General features: G+C 50.6%; 2 protein-coding genes and 1 pseudogene across 2 annotated transcripts in view; 2 read left to right on the top strand and 1 right to left on the bottom strand.

Moving 5' to 3' along the window:
• The window catches only part of Rnft2 (ring finger protein, transmembrane 2), a 53,254-nt gene extending 50,300 nt beyond the window's left edge, over positions 1–2,954 (bottom strand). The window contains exons 1-2 of the mRNA XM_051161622.1: positions 2,896–2,954; positions 170–344 (exon numbers count right to left, since the gene is read on the bottom strand). Coding sequence (XP_051017579.1) covers positions 170–193 — 24 coding nt within the window. The 5' untranslated portion in view covers positions 194–344; positions 2,896–2,954. The remainder of the gene's footprint in view (positions 1–169; positions 345–2,895) is intronic.
• Positions 767–1,000, top strand: LOC127203388 (transmembrane protein 258-like; annotated as a pseudogene).
• A 236-nt stretch (positions 2,955–3,190) lies between the features above and the next one.
• Positions 3,191–20,374, top strand: Spring1 (SREBF pathway regulator in golgi 1). Its single transcript, XM_051161621.1, has 5 exons — positions 3,191–3,379; positions 15,207–15,363; positions 18,078–18,229; positions 18,487–18,600; positions 20,267–20,374. Exons 1-5 carry the CDS (start codon positions 3,269–3,271, stop codon positions 20,348–20,350), a joined length of 618 nt encoding a protein of 205 aa, XP_051017578.1. The 5' UTR covers positions 3,191–3,268; the 3' UTR covers positions 20,351–20,374.
• Positions 20,375–22,046: the final 1,672 nt, after the last annotated feature.

Raw genomic sequence — 22,046 nt, 5'->3', positions numbered from 1 at the left:
CCTGTGCTTAACTTGTTGTGTGACCTCAGACAAGTCAGTAACCTCTTGGTGGCCTTCCACTCCTCATCTGTCCCCCAGGAAGGAGGGAATGCAACGCCCACACCCAAAGGTTCCTTCCACCTCACACATTCCCTAAACAAAGGTGTAAGTTCCCGTGGGGACGCGTCACCTGGTGCACTGCGAGGACCCACATGGACTTCAGAACTCCATGTTGACGAAATGTGCCGCGGACATTCAGGGCTCCTGACGGATGCGGTCCCTGGTCCGAGAGAGATCAGGCCTTCTCCTCGTCTTCCTCCTCAGAGTGGAGCACAGGGCAGGAGGCTCATCAGAGACATTTAGACCTTGGGTGGCACAAAGCACGTGGGTGACTTGTGACACATAACAAGTTGGAGGATGCGACTGGAAACTACAGTGGGGCGGGGGCGTCCCATTTGCCCGACAGTTCTGGTGGCCCTGTAGCCATCTCCTCCTCTGAGGTGCTTATGGCAGGTTATAGCCTGAAGAGATTTGTCCTATTGGCAAACTATGAATCCTGGGGATTGAAGAGACAGCTCTGTTGACGAAGTGCTTGCCATGCGGGCATGAGAACCTGTGCTTCCTGCCCAGAACCTCTTGTAAGTAGCCAGGCATGGTGTTGCCCCTTGTGATACCAGCCAGCATTGGGGAGGCAAAGACTAGAGGGTTCCTGGCACTCCATGGCCCAGACCTTCTAGCTGACAAGCCCTAGGTCCTAGTGGGAGAGCCTGTGTGGGGCAAACTGGAGCTCGAGGCCATGAGTAGGTGTTCCAGCCCAGTGACCCCAGCTGTCTTCCCACCCCTGACTGTGGTGCTTCTGGCCATCGGCATATTCTTTACCGCCTGGTTCTTTGTTTCCGAGGTCACCTCCACCATGGACGCATGTGGCATCTACAAAGAGCTCCTCATCTCCTAGGTGGCCTCACTCTTCATGGGCTCTGCAGTCCTGTTCCTCCTGCTCTGAGTCAGCATCTATGGATGAGTCCCCAAGGGTATCCACCAGGAAGCTCACCAAGTCCCTGCTTTTGTAAAATTAATTTTTTTTTTTTTTTACCATTGCTACACTTGTCTGCCTGCTGTTTCCAATAAAGGCAGACATATGACAAAAAAGACAAAAAAAAAAAAAAAAAAAAAAGTAGTTCCTGAGGAACAATACCTGAGGCTGACCTCTGACCTCTACACACATCTGTAATCCCACACACGATCATCCATATAGCTCTACATGTATACACACACACACACACACACACACACTCACAACGGCAGAAAGAAAATCATGAATCCTGACTGAGGAACACCCAAAACAAAAAAACTCAACTAAACAAAACAAAAAAAATTTTAGAAGAACTTCCGCTGGCTTCTCAGTAAAACCAGAATAAAAAGTAGGGTTGATGGGAGCCTGCCTCCAGGTTGTGCCTGAAGCGTGGCCACTAACCTCAGTTCTGTGAGTTAGCTCCAGACACTGCACAGTTAGAGGCTCTGCCTTTAGGCCTTTGTACTGGCTGTTCCTTCCCTGGAGCGGTTTTCCAGCTGAGGGTTGCTCAGCTACTTCCTTTGAGGTAAACGGTACCTCCTCCTTCCAGAAGCCTTCCTGTTTCCTGTTGGGTCTGGGCCGCTTTCTTTTTTTTTCTTTTTTCTTTTTTCTTTTTTTTTTTTTTTTTTTTTTTTTTGGTTTTTTCGAGACAGGGTTTCTCTGTGTAGCCTTGGCCATCCTGGACTCACTTTGTAGACCAGGCTGGCCTCGAACTCACAGCGATCCGCCTGCCTCTGCTTCCCGAGTGCTGGGATTAAAGGCGTGCGCCACCATGCCCGGCCTGGGCCGCTTTCTTTACAGCACTAATCAGGCAGGTTTGACTACTACTCCCCTTGAGAGCTCCTGCATCCGGTTCGTTCCTCCATCTCAGCGTTGCTGAGGTGGAAGGTGACCGGGAATTTGTACAAAGATGAAATCACTTCGCGTTTCCCCAGCTATTGACCTGTGCACCCTGTCCCACCTCCCACACCAATATAAGACCAAGAAAGAAAGCATGGGGCCCGCAAAAACATCTCAGTGCGCATACTGCTCCCGCAGAGAACCTCAGTTCAGGTCCCGGCGCCCACAGGGACAGCTCACAACTCCCCACACCGCCAGCTCTAGCTCCCTCTATTGGTCTCCGAGGGCACCTGCACTCACATGCACAAATCCACACTTCACACTTAATTTTAAAATAAAAATTTTTAAACAAATAAAGGATACGCTCCCATGAACAGGCTCAGCTTCCTAGATTACTTTCCCTACAGAGACCCATCTCTTATCTCTTAGACAAGGCCAGAGCTTCTGAATTCTGCACAGTTTTCTCAGGACCATCCACCTAGGAAGCCACTGTACAGCTAAGGGGTCTATTTTTTCTGGAAGGTTAAATGAGCTGGGAATGACTCCTTAGCATCATCTTCATACACAGGCAAGCACTCCATCAGAGAGCTACACCCTCAACCCCGCCATTTTCATAAAGAAAGGTCATCATGTAACATGCCCCAAGAATTTGCAATCTGGCCTAATATTCCCCCCTGGCCCCACAACTCCTCCTCGGGGAAAATAAAGCTTGACACAACGTCCTAAATGAAATGCCCGAGACTCTGCTGCAAGCAGGCGGTACAACTATCCTCGTATCAAATCTTGGACCGTATCTTGCACTCAGGATGCAATGGAATGAATGAATGAAGCGCCTGGTTCCCCACAGCCTGGCCCTCCCTATGAGGTCACACCGACCCTACAGGACGGACCAAAGCGACATCCCCAGGCCGGTCCCGAGTTGCACCGCGCCCGCAGGGAAGCGCTTCTCTGGCCTGGCTCTCACGGCCATAGGGTAGCGTCCTGCGAGCCTCGCCTTAGTTTACCTGCCAGATACTTCAGCAATCACGGCCTCTGTTAATACAACCCTGCCAATCCCTGGCCCGGCCCGGGCGACACGTGACTTCCGCCGGCTTGGCAGAGGGAGCAGTGTCGGCGCTAGGACCCCGACACAGCAAGGCCTGCCTCTGCGATGGCCCGCCCCTGCCTCCTGATTGAGCCAATAGAAATCCGTGTCTTCGGAGGGACCAATGGCGAAGAGTCATGGAGGGGCCCGGTTGCAGCGTCACTGGGCGGGGCCGGGGGGGGCGTGAAGTGGATCACGTGGCTGGCGGGCCTGCCGCGGGGACTCTAGGCAGTGTTGAGAGCGACCTAGGGGGTCATGCCGCGGGGTCGTCTCTGCGCCTGCGCCCTGCCGGGATGCTGAACCTTGCGGCGCTGCTGTGGCGCCGGCTCCTGCGCAAGCGCTGGGTGCTCGCCCTGGTTTTCGGGCTCTCGCTGGTTTACTTCCTCAGCAGTACCTTCAAGCAGGTAAGCGACTGCGCTCGGGACCTCTGTCCCTCTGACCCTTCTTCCTCCTCCAGCCTTCCTCCCTCCCGTCCTTCGTCCTCCTCTGCCCTCCAACCCTCTTCCCTCCCACCCTCCTTTCTTGATCTGAAGTCCTCACACTTCCTCCGACCCTCGATCATCCCCTATCCTCCTCTGTTCCGCTGATGCTCCTCCTCCTGGAGTCCTCCTGATACGCAACCTTTCAGTTCCCTCCCTCTGAGCCTCCGATCCTCTTCCTTTCAGTCCTTGGGTCATCCAGGACTCCTCCCCCTGTAGTCCTCCTCCCCGTCTGACTGTCTGGCCCCCCTGTCCTCTTGACTTTTCCCTCCTAGCCTCCTGTGCATCGAAGGCCTGCCTCATGGAAGGTCAGAGAGGGCGAACATCCATCCACTCCATGTCGCTGTACCTTCCGCCTATGTTAGACCCCGCTGGTAGGGCCAGGCCCAGCGGGGACTCAGACCTGTGCACCCTTCCCTGGCACCTTTCCGTCTCCGCACAGCCCCGAGCCTCTCGGTGGACAAGTGTGCAGGATGTCTAGGTCAGGAAGTGGCCAAGGGCTTTGTGCTAAGTCCACCTGGGTGGCCCAACAGGCTTCTGGAGGTGCCCCGTGTTGTGCAGAACTTGCTTGGGTGGATTTTTACCCTCATTTCTCAACCTCTTTTCTTTTCTTTTTTTGTACTGAGTGAGAATTCCGGCTTTTTTTTTTTTTTTTTTTTTTTTTTTAAGATAAGGACATAGTCATTCTGTGTAGACCATGCTGGCCTCGAACTCACAGCAATACACCTGCCTCTGCCTCCCAAATGCTGAGATTACAGGCTTGCCCCACCTTGCCTGGTGAGTCTGGCTTTAATAGGAAACAGTACCCAAAATTTGCCTAGAAACCAACTTTGACAGAGTTACATTCTGCGGGTCAACTGCCTCCTCTTCCTTTCAGGGCTACCATCTAGCCTTTGATCCTTTTTTACTTTACTTTTGCATTTCATCCTCAATTTTTATGTATCACAGTTATGTATCACATGTTATAGTCTTTGTATCCTGCTGTAGTCTCTCTTTTCTGCCTTGTAACACAGGTGGGGAATGTACCTTCTCATTGCAATTTTGTTTCCTTTTATTTTTCTTTTCTTTTCTTTTTTCAAGACAGGGTCTCTCTGTGTAGCCTTGGCTGTCCTGGACTCGCTTTGTAGACCACACTGGCCTCGAACTCACAGCCGATCCGCCCGCCTCTGCCTCCCAAGTGCTGGGATTAAAGGCATGCTGGGCTTGTTTCCACTTCTTAATGGCTAGAGGCCCAGAGCTTAAGGGCTACTTAAACTCTCATTGAGGAAATGTTTGCTCAGCTCTCTCCCCAACTTCTCCGGAAGGACTGAGTGGGGCCACTGTCCTGATGGAGTTCTCAGAGGTCAAGTTCATGCATTAAATATAGATGGATAATATGTGAATAAAAGTAAATGTCGCCTAAGCTTTTGGGAGGCAGGAGAGCTATGAAAGGAGGAAAGAAAGTGCATCCCACCTGCTTAGGCACAAGCCAAGTGTTGCAGGGATGTGTGTATTCACGTGAGCAGTTGGTCTTCAGACCCATTTCTCTACCCCATGCTGTTTCCTCTGTCTAGTAGACCTCTGCACGTGCTGGGACTGACCCCAGGCTACCTCTCTATATCTGCTCCGGTGGACCAAGCCCTGTTGTTCCTCTGTATTTCATAACATCTCAGTATGTTACTCAAGTCTGTACCAGTCCAGAGGGCCTCAAATTCTTCCCCTTTGTCTACGTCATCTCCCACCCCACCCCCCTCAGAGGGTCTTACTGTCTTGTCCAGATTTGACCCTGTAATCCTCCTGTCTCTGTTTCCCAGACTCTGGTCTTAGTCTCCATTGCCCCCGCCCATAACAGAAATCTTTCTGCTCCTCTTGCCGGTTTTGTACCGTCTCACTAAGTGACATTACTGTTCACACAGTTATGCTATTCTTTTCTTTCTGTCACTCCTGTCCCCAATATCTTGGCTCTGACTCTGCAATGCCCTGGACTTATTCACTTGCCTGAATGATCTCTGCTCTCCCCTCAGGGCCAGGACATGCCCATCTATTGCCTGCACTGATGGAGTAGCCTACCAGGTCCTCTTCCTTTGGTCTCTTAGTCTATTCTCCGTGCAGCGACAGGGGAGATAGTCTAGACGAGGTTTCCGCCACAGGCCTTCCCAGACGTGTAGCTCTTTGTTCAAGCAAAGAGAGCTTGTTCGAGTTCTCTGTATGACTGAATTGCTTTCGGTCACTTTGAGCCCTAAGTGACCATAGTTAGTGACTCAGGCCATGCCGGGTGACCCAATGTCATGCAGTCTCCTTGCCCACCGTCTGGCCACTCACCTTCAGGGTAAATACTACACTGGCATTTCTTGTTTGTGTGTTTGCTTCTGTGTCACCTCGCCCTCTTTTTCAACACACTTTTCCTGAGAACAGAGACCCCTGTGTCTTGTTCACACACTCTGGCCTTCATCTCCGCCCCCACTCCTAGGACGGCTAGGCACTCCTGGGGACCAGGTACTGATTCAAGTGAGTCTTCCTGGTTGAGGTGACAACGTCTCTTCTCAGGCAGTTTATTCCCTCTTGAAAAAAATCTTGGTTAAGATGCTGTCTACCTGGCCACCTTCCTTAGAGCCACATTTTAACTACTTTGTGTGTATGTGGGCAGGGGGTGAGGGTGGATTGTAGGTATCTTTTCTATTTCTTCTTCAAAACAGAGGTTCTCTGTGTAGCCCTGCGTGTCCTAGAATTTGCTCTGTAGACCAGGCTGGCCTCAAACTCAGACGTCCACCTGCCTCTGCCTCCTGAGGGCTGGGATTAAAGGTGTGCGCCACCACTGCCCATCTTTTTTCTTTTCTTTTTTAACTTGAGATTTAAGACTATACGGGGTGCATTATGAAACCCCTAGATCTGGTTTTGTTGTTGTTGTTGTTGTTTTGTTTCCTCTGAGGCCAGAGGCACTGATAATCATTGCTAACCTGTGCTGTCCAATTGTCATGATGGTGTCTCTGGCCCACAGATGACTGAACTCTCTGGAGATGTGCAGAACCTGTGAGAGAATCAAGTCCCATGAGGGTGAGATGAACTTGTATTTTTAGTGTGGGCTACTGAAACACCACCTTGGGCTCTGCTGCCCTAAACAGCACACATGCATCTTGATACCTGGGAGGTCCCAGATCAGGGTGCCAACAGATTCTGCGTGTGATGGGCACTCCTGGCTGGCTTTATTCTCACAGAGAGTAGAGAATGCACAAAGGTCCCTGCAACCCCTCTCCAGTGTACCAGTCCGTTCCTGGGGACTACACCCCATGACCTCACAGAATTCTGGTTGCCTAGGAAACATTCCACTTCTCAATCTGTGATGTCACTATCCGCTAATGTCATCTTGGGGAGTGAAGGGTTAGTATTGAATCTGGGTTTGGGGTGGACAGTCAGGTCCAAGTGGGTAGCTACACACAACTCGGTTGGCCCTGGGACTGTCATGTGCTTGCTGCCCATCTGGGTTTCATCTGAAATACAGGTCTTAGAAGTGGCTGGTAGGATGTACTGTCAGGTTGTGAAATGGTACCCAAAAAGAATGGAGGCATGCTTCTGCATACCCCAGCCAGCCTGTGCTGTCAGCCTCTGCTCTTGCCCTATGGTACGGAGTACAGCTTCTACCTGTGTCTCAATTCTGATTCTTAGAGCACTCTCCTGTTGGCTCTTGGAGCACTCTCCTGTTGGCTCTTGGAGCACTCTCCTGTTGGCTCTTGGAGCACTCTCCTGTTGGCTCTTGGAGCACTCTCCTGTTGGCTCTTGGAGTATTCTCTTGTTGGCTCTTGGAGCACTCCTGTTGGCTCTTGGAGCACTCTCCTGTTGGCTCTTGGAGCATTCTCCTGTTGGCTCTTGGAGTATTCTCCTGTTGGCTCTTGGAGCACTCCTGTTGGCTCTTGGAACGCTCTCCTGTGAGGCCCTTGGAACACTCTCCTGTGAGGCCCTTGGAGCACTCTCCTGTGAGGCTCTTGGAGCACTCTCTATGAGGCTCTTGGAGCACTCTCTGTGAGACTCTTGGAGCACTCTCTGCGAGGCTCTTGGAGCATTCTCTTGCAGGCTGTCAGGATTACTTTGCCTGAAACTGATCAGTATCTTCTACCTCTTCCATTCTTTGGTTTAAGACTATTTTCTTCCTGTGTTGCTTGGCCTCAACACCGCAGGCTGGGTGTTGCCCATCTGCCTCATCCGCAGGTCCTGTGGCCATATTTCTTCTCTGCTGAGTGACCTTTTTTATAAGACCTAGGCGTGGTTAGGAATAAGACTTCTTTGAGGAGGCCTGGGTGGTGAATGTGATACAGACCCACCCAGACTTTCAGACTGAGGTTCTTCATTTGTGACAGGGTGACATCCTGTGTGCAGTGTTTTTAAAAATGGGATCATCCCAGGAGCGGTAGTGCACTTGGGAGGGCAAGGCAGGCAGATCTATGTGAGTCTATATAGTGACATAAACTACATTATGAGTTCCAAAAAGGCGTGTCTAGGGGTGGAGGATGGTCGTAAAAACACATAAGATTTCAAGCATATACCTTTCTTTTGGCTTCGCTAGAGAAAACAGGTCTGCATGCCAGGCTGGTGGCATCTAGAAGGTGTCTGATGACTTCCGTCCTTCACTTTGTGCCTCCTGCACTTCCCTTCAGGGTTCTCACTCATTCCGGCCTCACTGGCCTCAGAGGGCCAGGGTGAGCCTAGCCCACGTGAAAATGAGTTTAACTCCCTCCCCCTCACTGGTGCTCACTGTGGGGCATTCATGGCACAAACAAACAATTGATCTTATGCTAAGCTCCTGGAGCGTAGTTTCTCAGAGTAACCTAGCTGACCAGTTCCTGGAGTGTGGTCTGCAAGTACGGAAGCCGGCTCACTGAGAAGGAAGCAGGGAAAGTGGACTAAATTTAAACTCCTGTCTGCTCTGCGCTGTGGTGGGAGCTAGGCAGGCCGTGCTGCCTCCTGCATGCTGAACTCCGGCCAGTTGAGTTACAAGCTAAACTAGCCACCTCTTTTCACCTAGAGGAGTGTGTAGTAAATGGTTTCATCATCAGACTTTTGCTTGAACGGAGATAGCCTGCTCCCTCAAAAGACAGCTGATGTTCTCCACTGACAGATAAAACGCAAGCTTCCAAGTGGAAATCAGACCCTTGGAGACCGTGTTTCCTGCCCTGAGCTTGTTAACTTCCACCAGCTGTGATGTGAACGGGGTTCTGGGGAATAATGTGACAGAAGTGTGTCGCCATTGGGCAGATCTGTTCACAGCAGGACATTGCTCTGACAGTGCTTGTGGGATGGTTAGGCTGTGCTCAGAGTCCATGTGTGCCCATTGAGACGTGGCTCACCTGAGTGTGCAGCCAGTGGCTTTAGTAAGGTCACAGTGAGGTAACTGTTAACCGCAATCACAATTTAGGGCACTTTCATAGACTTTCCCTCCCTCTCAGCCCTAAACAATCTCCAATCTACTTGCTGTTTAAAAACAAACAAACAAACAAAAGTATTGCATTTGTTTTCACTGTGTGTGTTTGTGTAGTGTTGTGGGGAAGGCAGGAGAGAGGACAGCTTTTGGGAGTGAGTTCTTCCTTCCCATCATGTGGGTCCCCAAGAGTTGAACTCAGGGTGTCAGGCTTGGTGGCAAGCACCTCCATTCCTTAAGCCATCTCAGTGGCCCGCCAAGAGTCAAACACCGGCCATCCAGCTTCCGTGGCAAGCGCTTTAACCCCTGAGCCATCTTTTCTGTCCCCATCCTGAGTAGTCCATATTATATGGACTCTTATAACATGGGATCTTTTATAACTGCTGTGCCACTTTTAGATCCACCTGCGTTATCTTCATGACCCCAGTGTTCCCCTGTAAGCAGATGTAACAGCAGTGTGTTCGTCTCTGGAGGGCACTGGGGTTTCATCTTTTGGCAAAGAACACCCACTTAGGAGTTTTTGTGCGGACGTGTTTTCATAACTCATGGATGCCACCTAGGGAATGAACTGCTGGGCCAGAAGTTGAGTACTCTGCCCAATTTTTTGAGGCTCCTCGTGGCTGCTTCCCCAATGGTCACACTGGGATAAACTTGTCAAGTTTTGGTATAGAAATTAGTGCCAAGTATGGTGCAGTGTCACCCATGGTTATATGTAGAGCTGTCTCGGCCTCCTCAGAGGGTGGGATTCCCACCCAATCCAGTCCATAGTGACCAGCAGCTGAGCGAGCATAAAGCTGTCCTGAGATGGTACTGAGCAACTCTCTGACTCATCACTGTGTGTGTGTGTGTGTGTGTGTGTGTGTGTGTGTTGAGATCTCACTATGTAGCCCTGGCTGGTCTGGAATTCACTAAGTAGACCAAACTGGCCTCAAATTCACAAGATCCACCTACCTCTGTCTCCCAAGTGCTGAGATCAAAGACATAGACCATCATCCAGCTTGTAATTCTTTTTTAAAAGCATCTTTAACCAAAACCAACCAGACAGACAAAAAACCAATTGCTAGTATGTCATACGTTCATCATTACCTTTTATTAATGACTAAATACTTGAAGTGGATATTTTCAGAAGCGTGTTTTAGTCTTCCATTTGTAGACATGAGCTCTGACTGTGGTCCTCGGTGGCTTGGACTATTCTCACGCAGGCCTTCCTCCATGTTCTGCCTTTGTGAGTCAGTCTTGTCCCACTGGTTTCTGGCTTGGCTGACTGCACCCTTGCTCCTTGGTGCCTAGCTTGTCTCACCTGGCCTGGCATCCAGCTCTCATCTGAAGTGGAGGTGATAAGAGGAGGTGTTTACGAAGACGGAGAGGAGGCTGTGGCACACAGAAGTCCCCTGGGTTCCTTGGCTCTGCATCCCTTCAAGTTTGTGTAGCAACCTCTGCCCAGACAGGTGCTGACCTGGTTGCCTTGGATCCTTGAATGTCTCTTTTCTTTGGTTTTCATCCTAATTAATGCTTTAGGGGATAATTTAAATTGTTAGAGATGGGAGTGGAGGAGAGGATGCCATCAGGGGAGAGGGTTGGGGATGGTGAGTGGCGCCAGGTGACCTGGGCACAGCACTGCACAGGGGTGGAGGGAGAGCGGGCACTGAAGTCTACTCCCAAGGTTCCTGCCATCTGCTGTGGGAGTGGGAGGGAGGGTAGGCTTGTGGGTTCTGCTGGAAAGTGGTTACCTGTGGAGATTGTTGTAGGTTGTCTGCATTACTTTTTTATTTTTGTGATTATACACCATGACCAAGGCGACTTAGAGTTTGTTTGTTTGTTTGTTTGTTTGTAGCTTACAGTTTCAGAGAGTTAGAGTACGTGACCGTCATGGCTGGAAGCGTGGCAACAGGCAATCAGGCATAGTGCAGGAGCACTAGCTGAGAGCTCACATCTTGATCCACAACCACAAGGCAGAGAGCACTAACTTGGGCTTTTAAACCCTCAAAGCACCACCCCCAGTGATACTCCTCCTCCAACAAAGCCACACCTCCTAATCCTTCTCAAACAGTTCCACCAATTTAGGACTAAGTACATGCATCCAAATACTTGAGCCTGTGGGGACTATTCTTATTCAAACCACCACATAGGCATTATATGCTGTGTAGTGAGTGCAGAGAGCTGCCCTCGCCCCTGGTCAGGCTGATTACCAGCAAAGACTTATGCCTTGGCACGGACACGGCACAAGAGAGCGCATCAGCAGAAGGGCACTGCGACATACCTATGTGGTTTCTTCCTCCTCTTTTATCCGAATATTTTTGCTTCTCTCACTTGAGGTGTACTGTCTCCTCACTTAACATACAAGCTTTTCCCCGCCTTTAAAAACTCTCTGGGGGCTGGAGAGAGATGGTTCTGTGGTGAACAATGCTTGCTTCTTTTGCAGAGGACTTGGGTTCTGTTCTCAGCCAGCACCTGCTAGCACTAGTTCTGTGGGATTCAACACCTTCTTCTGGCTACTGCGTGCAACACACACACACACATACACACACACACACACACACATACACACACACACACGCAGTAAAAATAAATCTCATTTAAAAAAGTTCTTTATGATTCTTTGCCACTGTGATTCCCCGTTGTCAGGCTTCAGCTGTCTGGGGTGCCCTCTGTCTGTATCTCCTCCTTTGGTGAGACTTCTATGTAGATTAAGGTCAACAGTGCCATGTAGTCTAGTGCTGTACCACTTCCACCGGACACTTCTCTCGTTTGACTTGTAATTACCAAAAAAAAAAAACCCTACACAGCACGCTTCCTAATTAGCCCTTTAGAAGCATGTGCGGAGGGGCCGTGTGCAGTAGCTGTGCAGGCTCCGCAGCTGCTTACACTTATGAAGAAGATTCTCTTGTGCTGCTGCTCACTCCTGGTGCCATCTTTGCCCTGCAGAGTCTGTGTGGACACGGAACATCTCTAGGGCTCGGTGGCTCCGAGTCACATGCATACCCTTTGTCTTGTCAGCAGTCCCTTGGAGCACAGACTAAAGTGTGGCGCTTTGTAAAAATCCCCTTTGAATGGATTTTTTTTTTAAAATTATTGTTTGAAACAAGGTTTCTCTGTGTAGACAGACCATACCGGCTTTGAACCCATGGTCACTCACCTGCCTCTGCCTCCTGAGTACTGGGTTACAAGTGTGTGCCACCACACTCAGCTTTGAGTGGATCTTAAATGAAGAAAACACACATACTTGGTGAAAAGGTTGAAGGTGAGACAGCCCAGGAGAGCTGAGGGAACTCTCCAGGGAAGAGCCACACCCCACTGGATGGACGCCCATCTCCTGCCCTTTCTGCAAGCTCTGCAGGGCACAGCCACAGCAATACTTTACCCACATAGTCCTCCTGGCGGAGGTTTGGGCTATTCCTGTGTGGCAAGTTCAGGGGCTGAGAAGCTGCCCTCCTGTTTACCGGAGTGGAGTCCTATGGTGGAGATCCTTCTGGGATGCACTGCACTGGGCATCAGCTCAGAGTCTGCTCCTGAGCCACAGGGTGCACCCAAGGGAGTCCCTGCTTCCCAGGGTTCCTGCACTCACACCCTTCCCCCTTTCTGTAACTGAGCACTATGGCTACTGAGTTGTGTCACCTGCCTTGCCCTGTGCCTGCTAGCCGTATCTTTTCAAAGAAACAAAAAGGAGAGGCAGGGCACGGGAAAGCCCTCTTGAAGAGACTGTTTTACATTGAGCACACTAAAGAAGCAGGAGTCCGGTCCTGATGGGCTTGTGGTGGGGGAGAGGTCGTCTGTCTAAGTGCTGGTGACACTTGAAATGGCTCTTCAGACCTTGGGGAAGAGTATGGCACTGTCCAGCACTTACTGCTGCAAGCGATTGACAGGCCTTTGAGCTCCACACTGAACTGCAGTGTCCTCCCGAGGCCGTTGCTGGCCTGTGGAGGCTGTGCCTCCTCAGTGATGGCCCATCAGCGTGATGGATTACTATGCATCCGTGAAGATGTGATTATCTAGATAATGTGGGTCCTTGGAAATGTTTTACTATCCAATTAGTGTCAGGAGCAACTGACGGTGGCGCCAGTGCAAACTAGGTCAGAGGTCAGGGTTGAGCATGCAGAAAACAAATGTACTTGTATGTAAGTGCTGGGGTTTCTGAGTTTCATGTTGATATGCATTGTTTCCTAAGTAAACCTTTTCTTTGTGGGGCCAGTAAGGACATCTTAACAGGAAGCCGGCAAGGATGGTGTAGTTTCTCCACATCAGTTAGTTCCTCCTACTGTTAACAATCACCGTGTTCTCATATAAAATGAAAAAGAAGATTATTCCAGGGATGATTACGGACTATTTTAAAACAACTTTTTACATCGTAAATTGTGTGTGCTTTCGTGTCTGTGTGGGGTATATGCACATGAGTGCAGATGCCCACAGAGGGCAGAGGATCCTGGAGCTGGAGTTGAAGGCAGCTGTGAGCCACCTAGCGCTGGGTCTGGGAGCCAAACTCAGGTCCTCCAGAAGAACAGCCAGTGCTTTTAACTGATGAGCCTTCTCTCCAGCGCTGTATATACCTGCCTTATACTCCTGACTGCCCACGGTCATGTAAACATTTGTAGGGCACAGAGGAGTCCCCGTGGAGGAAGCGTCAGAAGGGCGGCTCTGATGGAACCAGTGTCAATGGAACCTAGGTTTGATGGTACTGTGTGTTCATGTGTGTGTGTGTGTGTGTGTGTGTGTGTGTGTGTGTGTGTGTGTCTGTGTGTTTTCTGCCACTGAAGCAGAGCTATGGGGAAGCTCAGCATGTGGTTTCTGTAGGATGGCACTCACTAAGTTTCCTAGAGCAAGGTTTTGCTAAGTTCTAGGATTGCTTTTCTGCAGTAGTTACAAAGATCTGATCTGGTTTTCTGAGCTGTGTTGCCGTCAGACACACAGGAGTCTCCTTAGTTACAGAGCCACTCTGGTGATGCTTAAATGTAAGCCATCAAGACACAGTAGGCGTGGTGGCACACACCACAATCCTGTAATGGCAGCACCCGGCAGGCTGCCCCTGCAGGAGGGAGGTGCTGCCTGAAAGCCTTCAAAGCCAACAGGTCATGGTGCCTCACACCTATAATCCCAGCATTTAGGAGGCTGAGGCAGGAGGGGTGCTGTGAGTTCCAGGCAAAGCCTTAACTACAGGATGAAAAGCGGAAAACAAGCTCTTGGGAGAGGGTCACTTACAGCTCTTTTGTTATTCATTCGCAGTTGGAAGCACGGCTAGGCTCCTTCCTCCTGGGTTAATGGTGTGGGTCCTGTCTAAGAGAAGGGATTCAGCAGGGCATGGTGGCGCACACCTTTAATCCTAGCACTCAGGAGGCAGAGGCAGGAGGATCACTGTGAGTTCGAGGCCAGCCTGGTCTACAAAGTGAGTCCAGGACAGTCAAGGCTACACAGAGAAACCCTGTCTTGAAAAACCATAGAGAGAGAGAGAAAGGGAGAGAGGGAAAGAGAAAGAGAGAAAGAAGGGATTCAGACTCTCCCCTGGGGCCACTCCTCTCCTGGCTTGGCTAGGCAGAGGGTTGTGAATGGCATCTTGAAGCAGTTGTAAGGATGACTGTCCCGTCTTTTTTTTTTTCCCCCACACAAAGGACCTTCGTCACTCCCTGTCGTTCCCCCGCCCACCGGCCCATACACACTCAACTTTTCTACCTGAGTACTACTTGTCACTTATGCAGCTGAGGCCTTGTGGTCTAGAGTGTCAGGCAACAGTCTGAGGTGACCAGAATAACAGTTTCCTCCAGGTTGTGAAGGTATTGGGGGCTTTGTTCTGTTCCATAGTGTGTGTGTTTTAGTGTTTAAAAACTTAGCTGGCCCCTATTAGACCACTTGCCCTTGGTCGGGAGACCTGGTGACACTCAGTAGAAGAGTAAGCAGGCTACCAGGAAGAGACCTGATACGTTGTGATCTTATAGTGGGTGACGAGGTCCCCTTCTGTCTCAGACCTAGGGGAGGGGAATAGGATGAAAGAGGGAGGGAGAGGGAACGGAAGATACAAGTGAGGGGATAACAAATGAGATATAATCTGAATAAATTACCTAAAAAAAAAAAAAATTAAAACACCAACCATGAGAGTAAATGATAAAAAAAAAAAAAAATTTAAGGTTTTTTTTGTTTGTTTGTTTGTTTTTGTCTTTCTTCCCAGAATTCCGTAGACTTTTGTCCGATTCTGGGGCCCTCCACATCAGCACTTGGGGAGGATAGCTTTAAATTGCCACAATTTCCTCATGGCTTTGCTCAGGCCACACCTGTGCCTGAGGGTGAGGAGATAGGGGTGTAAGTTCCTTTAGGGCCAGTGAGATTGCAGGAAAAATACCTTGAACCTTTCTCTGCCCCGCTGTGGTCTCATTGCAGGAAGAGAGGGCAGTGAGAGATCGGAGCCTCCTCCAGGTTCAAGACCGTGAGCAGCCCATTCCGTGGAAGGTGCAGTTTAACCTAGGCAACAGCAGCCGACCCAGCAACCAGTGCCGGAACTCTGTCCAAGGGAAGCACCTCATCACGGACGAGCTGGGTACGACCCCCTTCCCTGCGCTCAGGGCCCCGGGGCCCAGGTTTGATAGCCATGCCTCCCAATGCTTCTGCCCTTCTTGCTAGTCTCCAGGGGTGCCCACGTCTGTCTTCCATACCTTCCTCTCTATCCCAGGCACTGTGCAGCATCTGGGGAGCTTGGCTGAGGACCACACTCCTAGCAGTTCCCTCTGCCCACAGATCCAGCCTTGGCCTCAGTCCCAGGCCGCTTCCTACCAGGCATAGACATGGGGCTTCCTCATCTTGTTTCTCTGGTTTTTGTTTTTAGTGTGTGTTTATCTGTCTGGGGTATGTGGGGGGGGGGGGTCAGAAGACAACTTATAGTTGTTTTTCTCCTTTCACATGTGGATCCCAGGATTGAACTCAGGTTGTCAGGCTTGTTGGGAAGCACCTTCGCTGGCCAAACCATCTTGCTGGCCTATAAAATCCTTTTATTACAAAAGAAACTGAGCACACGACTGTTGCTTCTCAAGAGTAGTTAGCTGACAGACTGACCAGAGCCTGGCTTGGAGTCCAAGGCACATGTCTACAGACTCAGAAAGCAGGGAGTTTTAGTATTAGGTGGCAGTTTTTCATATTCTTCTATGAAAGCGACAAATGGTTAATTTAGGTCAGGTTAATAAAGAAAACTTGCAACTGTTGATGATATTCAGCAACAAGGTGCCACTGTGTCGCTAGGGTAACAGCACTGTTAAACAAGATAGCCAATTAGAGTCACAAACCTTTCAAAGGCTGGAAGTTAATTTCCCAGGCAAGAACAACACATTTGCCAGCCCTGGTCTCCCAGGACTTGGTGAAAATAACATCCGCAGAGGTGATAAGCACCACGGGGTCTCCCTGCGCAGCCCTGGCTGGCCTGGAACTTGCTCTGTAGACCAGGCTGGCCTGGAACTTACAGAATCCCAGGAACTGGCATTTAAGGCGTGCACTACCACCGCCTGGTGTATATGTACCTTGAAACATCATAATGCCCCATTCCTACATCCGCTTCTTGTTTTGTTTGTTTGTTTGTTTTTATTTATCAACTAAAAATAGAGGGACTGGAGAAATGGGTGAGTGGCCAAGAGCACTGACTGCTCTTGCAGGAGTCCTGGGTTTGTTCCTAGCATCCAGGGAAGGCTTGTAACTTCAGCCCCTGGGATCCAAGGCCCTGTTCCGGCCTCTGCAGGAATCTGCACTCACAGGTACGCACACATAATTGAAACGGTAACTTGTGCATGATTTATGATCCACGGTGAGAGGCCTGGGTGAGCTCTTCTCCCCAGAAGTTGGGCCTAGGCATGGAGAGGTGAGCACCAGAGTTCAAAGCTGAGAGCTGCGAGTTGGCAGTGACGAGGGAAAGGCCTGAGAGGCTAACTTAGAGCTGCCCAAAGGAAAGGAGAGGTGGTACCAGCAGGGGCATATGGGATGCTAGAGATTGCCCATCTCTTTGGTAGAGAGTTGCCGTGCTGTGAGTAGAATCCTGGGGAACGTGCTGGCTCTCTGGGAATTCCATTTAGAATACTTGTCAACAGCATGAGTGCGGGCAGCTGGGAAGGAAGCATTCACTAGGACATCAGAATGCTTCTCTCTTCACTCGGGAGCTGCAGAAGCAGAAACAACAGAAGCCGCCAGCTCCCAGGTGGTGGACATGGTTCTCTCCTGGTCTCCCAAGTATTGAGTGAGGGCTCTCTAGTGTCCCTGATCGTCGCCAGTGTTCTGCCAGCGCCGCCTGCTTCTACACAGACCTTGTTTTCCAGAGCAGTTCTAAAAACAAGTTATCCTCCATCAGCCTCATTCTCTGAGGACAGAGCTTGGGTACTCAGATGGGCTGATTGCGACCAGCTGCTGCACACCTGAGGGTCCCCTGCATACACCTGAGGGCCTACACACATACCTGAAGGTCCACACACAAACACACCAGTGGGCCCTTGCACACACCTGAGGGCCCACATGCATGCCTAAGGGTACACACACACACACACACACACACACACACACACACACACACACACACGAGGGCCTCTGCACACACTGAAGGCCTTATGCACACCTGAGGGCACAGGCGTGCGCACACACATACACACACACACCAGAGAGCCTCTGCACACAACCTGAGGGCCTACACAAATACCTGAGGCCCCCTGTATACATCCGAGTGCTGCCACACACACCCATGGGTCCCTGCACACATTTGAGGGCCCACACACATACATTCGAGCCTAAATGGCCACTGGCAGCATCTGGGGTGGGGCAGTGGCCCTCATGGGCTTACACTTAGATTTTTCTGTCTTGCCAAGAAAGGGTGCAGGGAACTGGCTGACACTGGATGTGCATCTTTGTGATGGGTGTTTCTCAGTTATGGACCAAATTAGGTATTGCCTTGCTGTTTCCTGCCTTAGACAGGACTTTGAAGAGGCCCAGGTGAAAGATTGCTTGCCTATGTTAGCACCCCAACCACATGGGTGTTGGCATGGTGATAAGCTCACACTTCCCAGCAGACTGGAAAGTGGCTGAGCATAGTGATAATGTGGATCTATCGATGAGTCAAGAGTCCGGCTTCCCATCATCCTCTGCCCAGGTGGAGCCCTGGGCATGTTGCGTCTACTTCCAGTCCTGGTGCTCAGGATGCACTGGCTCCTGCCCCGCTTCTTCCCATGCAGTTGGTTTTTCACACAGGCTGCTAGTTTCCTGCTAAGCTTCATCTCTGGTTTTCAGGCTATGTCTGTGAGAGGAAGGACCTGCTGGCAAATGGCTGCTGTGACGTCAGTGCCCTCAGCACAAAGCAGTTCTGTTGCGATGGGTGTCTGGCCAATGGCTGCTGCGAAGCCTATGAGCACTGTGTTTCCTGCTGTCTGCAGCCCAGCAAGGTACGGGCTCCAGCTCCCCATCCCTGTCTTCTCGCCTTTTAGGGGGAAAGCTAGGCACCTCTTGCGGTGCACCGTGGGTGCATCTGCCTCTCCTGAGAGAGGAGCTGGTCTCCAATTCACAGTTCCTTTTCAGAGAGGATCATGTTATTGCTAACCAGTATCTGGTGAATGAGAGACTGGACTCCCTCCCTCTTGCCCTCCCCATGGGCTGGCTTGGCCAGCAGTTACTACCAGTGCTGAATTCCTTGTTTCCATAGCAACTTCTACTGGAGCACTTCCTCAACCGGGCAGCTGTGGCCTTCCAGAACCTCTTCATGGCAGTCGAAGACCACTTCGAACTATGTTTGGCTAAATGCAGGACCTCGTCTCAGGTCAGAAGTGATGCTGGGGAGGCAGGAGGGAGGCAGAACTGGAGAGCACTAGCCCATCGCTCTGGGCAGAGCCAGGGTGGAAAGGGGCTTCATTGACACTGTGTTCTGCTGTATTGGGGGTGAGATATGCAGATCCATACCAGTGATCATCCTGGGGCATAGTTATGGTTTGCTTTAGGATCTGAGGGCAGAGCAGGTGGGTATTAAGCCCATCTGAGGCTTGTAGGGTGAACACACACTATACCCTTGAGGGCTCTGCTCTCCTGGCATGCGCCTGCCAGGCAGGGAGTGCCCTGGTGGGGGGCCCTCTGTCCCCCACCTTTATTTATTGACCCTCTTACATTTATTCTGAGCTCAGGGAGGTACACGGATACAGGTCAGAACAGGGAATGTCAGTTCTGTCCCTACCCCTTGTGGGTCCTGAGGTCATCCTCTGCCTTGGCAGCAAGCACCTTTCCATGCTAAGCCATCTTACCTGCCCAAGTTCCCTGCTGCCTCTGTGGCTGGGCACTCGACACTGCTGCGGACCACATGTGTCCTTCACACAAGCACACTCCTCTCAGGTAACCGACCCATGTCCGTCTCTGGCACTCTGTAGGCTTTGGATTTGTGTCTCTTGATCCCCCTTTCTATCTCTGCTTTACTGTAAGAACACCCTGGATCAGCTGGTGCTGATTGGGGGGCGCCCCAGGTGAACGGGTGGGTGGAAAGGGAAGTCTGAGGATTCACTTGCTCTTCCTGGCTGCTAGCGCTGGGAAGGGGGAACTGACATGGCAGCTTCCTGTAGCTGACAGCTGGAAGTTATTTCCTGTCTTGCATGGAGAGACAGTTCTCAATGACCTCTTGGTTCGTGTGCCCAGAGACAGGGCTGCATGGGTCTGTTAAGTGGTATTGATATGGTGCATAGCTAACTAATGAACTGTAAACCAGCCAAAAACTCAATATAATCAGATAACAAGAAGTTGCTGAAAGTCCACCATTGGGGGTTGGGCTGAACTTCACTTGTTGCGCCTAGCCAGAGGAGCTCTCAGGGAGGGTGCTTGGCACAAGCCTTTGTGCATGGCTGCTGTCTGAAGTGGCGTCACCCCGCCAGGGACTGGCTCCCTCAGGTGCGGATCCAACTTTATCTCCATCTGTTTCAGCTTTGTTTGTGTCCTTTTTGTATTATTATTGTGTATGCGTGTGGGTGTGCCACCACATGTGGGTCCTGGGACTAGAACTGAGGTCCTCAGGCTTGGAAGCAAGCGCCGTGTTAGCCCCGAGCCATCTCACCTGCCCTTGTCTCAAGTTCACTATGCTGCTGTGGGTATGCTGGGATCACACGTGTGACCACTCCGCCCAGTTGTCTGAGGTGCTGGGCTTCATGCATATTAAGCACTCAGCCAGCTGTGCCACATCCCCAGGCCCCAGTTCGGATGGATTGAAAAGTAATCTGACAATGCCCAGTCTGAGCCAGGTTGCTCAAAAGCTCCCTGGTAGACAAAAGAAGAAATGGTGCAGTGATGTCTGTCTGTCTTCGTGACATTCAGCACTAAGAATCCTACTCGATTCTAGAAAGCTCCTCTAAATCCCTAGGCACCCAGGAGGTGGAGGAGTGGGTGGGGAGTGCGTGGCTGTCTCTGCAGCTGGCCCTCTCTAACATGCTCCTGTCTCCCCTCGCCAACAGAGCGTGCAGCACGAGAACACGTACCGTGACCCCGTAGCCAAGTACTGCTATGGAGAGAGCCCGCCTGAACTGTTCCCTGCGTGAGGCCTGACGGAGATACATATCCAGGACCAGGCTGGACCTGCGAGAGAATGAAGGAGAAAGCCTCACCGGATCCTTGGCCTTGACCATGGCGAGTGACAGCTGGTGCCTCTGGCCCCCTCACCACCAGCTGGAGCAGAGGGACAGAGCTGTTCTGGAGAGCAGGCTGGACAAGGCACTGGCACCTTGCGGTACCCTGGGACCACTGGTCAAGGGCCAGGCACTTGCTTCTGTTTTGATCCTACTTTGTAGTTATTTATTGAGCGTTCAGAGCTGCGGGCAGTGAGGTGTTTTGTGCAGGACACCTTTGCCTGTCCAGCTGAGTGCACTTGACGAGGTGACTGTTGCTCTTGGTTTTTGAGATGCCACAAGTGATATCACTCTTGCACCAGATGATAATTTGCCTGCAGGAATGCACGTATAAGAACTTACTTTTTTGTTCCTTTTAGACGTCCGACAAACAGGCCTTTGTAGCCGTTCAGGAGTGTGTAGCACCTCAGGGCGGTGCTGGTCCCCACTGAACCGTTGTAGAGCTGCCGTGATGTGTTCATATACCTGAAATGGTGGTGAGAAACCTGAACCCCTGCCTGACTGTCCCGTGGAGTTTGCTGTCACAATGTGCCAGTTGAAAGTCCTCAGCCTCTGGGCAGGGGAGCCTGTCCCTTGTTTGTCACAAAAGCCAGTGGGGACTGGTGAATGTGTGCATTGGCAGCATTCACTCACTCATTCCTTACTGCTTTGTGCCAGAGGCAAACACTTGTCTTCCCAGTCCCTCATAAGGAAAACACTAAGCTTGTATTCCAGCCTATAGAGAGTTTACATCCACCCTCAGTGGAGCTGTATGTGGTAGCCATGGCGTAGAGACCATCCTGAAGGCAGGGGTGGGCAGTCGCCACCAGCAACTGAAACGGGGTTTTAAGCCTAAATTCAAGACACCTCAACTCCCCCGTCTTGTTTTCAGGCCACCCATTAACACACACTTCCTACCCAGACTCTTCACCGGTTTTGGTTCCAGTTGACCTGGGACCAGTGTGAGGCTCATGACTTCCTTGGGGCCGGCCGCCTCATGGATCCTTGTCTCCTAACTGTGTTTGCCTTCTGGATAGAATTTCCTTCAGCTCCCTCTTGCCTCCTCCTCCTGTTCAACTTTCAATTGTATTCTGTCACCTCAACGGAAGAGAGGACAGACTGATGGGGAGTTGTTTTCTTGTTTTGTCTTGCCATGCTGGGCTCAAACCCAGGACTTGGTGTGTGATTGGCAAACTCTCGGTACTGAGCCCGGGCCCTGGCTGGGGCATCAGCTTTTAAGGTTGAATCCCTTGACTCTGTTCTGTCCACTCTGGACGTCTCAGTGTGTTGACTCAAATTTCATGAAATAATTGACACACATTGGAATGTCCTGGCACTTTCTGTCATGCTCATTCTTTCTGGTAACTGGGGTATTTATTTATTTTTGTTTTGTTTTTTCACTGATTAAGACCTTTTGTTATGTAAGTAGCATTAAAATTTACAAAAAACCCAAAGCCCCAAGAGTATAAATTTGGACTAAATACTGTATTTAATATTTAAGCATAAAGCTCTTAATACCAAGTAGTTCTACATTATAAAGCTGATCATAAGAAATTTTAATATTATTTCAAAATATCATTTTTCCACTATTACCTTAGCATAGTGTAAGTTGAACATCTCTTACTTGAAA

This window comes from Acomys russatus, chromosome 19 (assembly GCF_903995435.1).
Source record: "Acomys russatus chromosome 19, mAcoRus1.1, whole genome shotgun sequence".
Taxonomy (NCBI): domain Eukaryota; kingdom Metazoa; phylum Chordata; class Mammalia; order Rodentia; family Muridae; genus Acomys; species Acomys russatus.
Note: the sequence above shows the minus strand (reverse complement) of the source record. Positions and strands in the feature narration are given on the sequence as shown.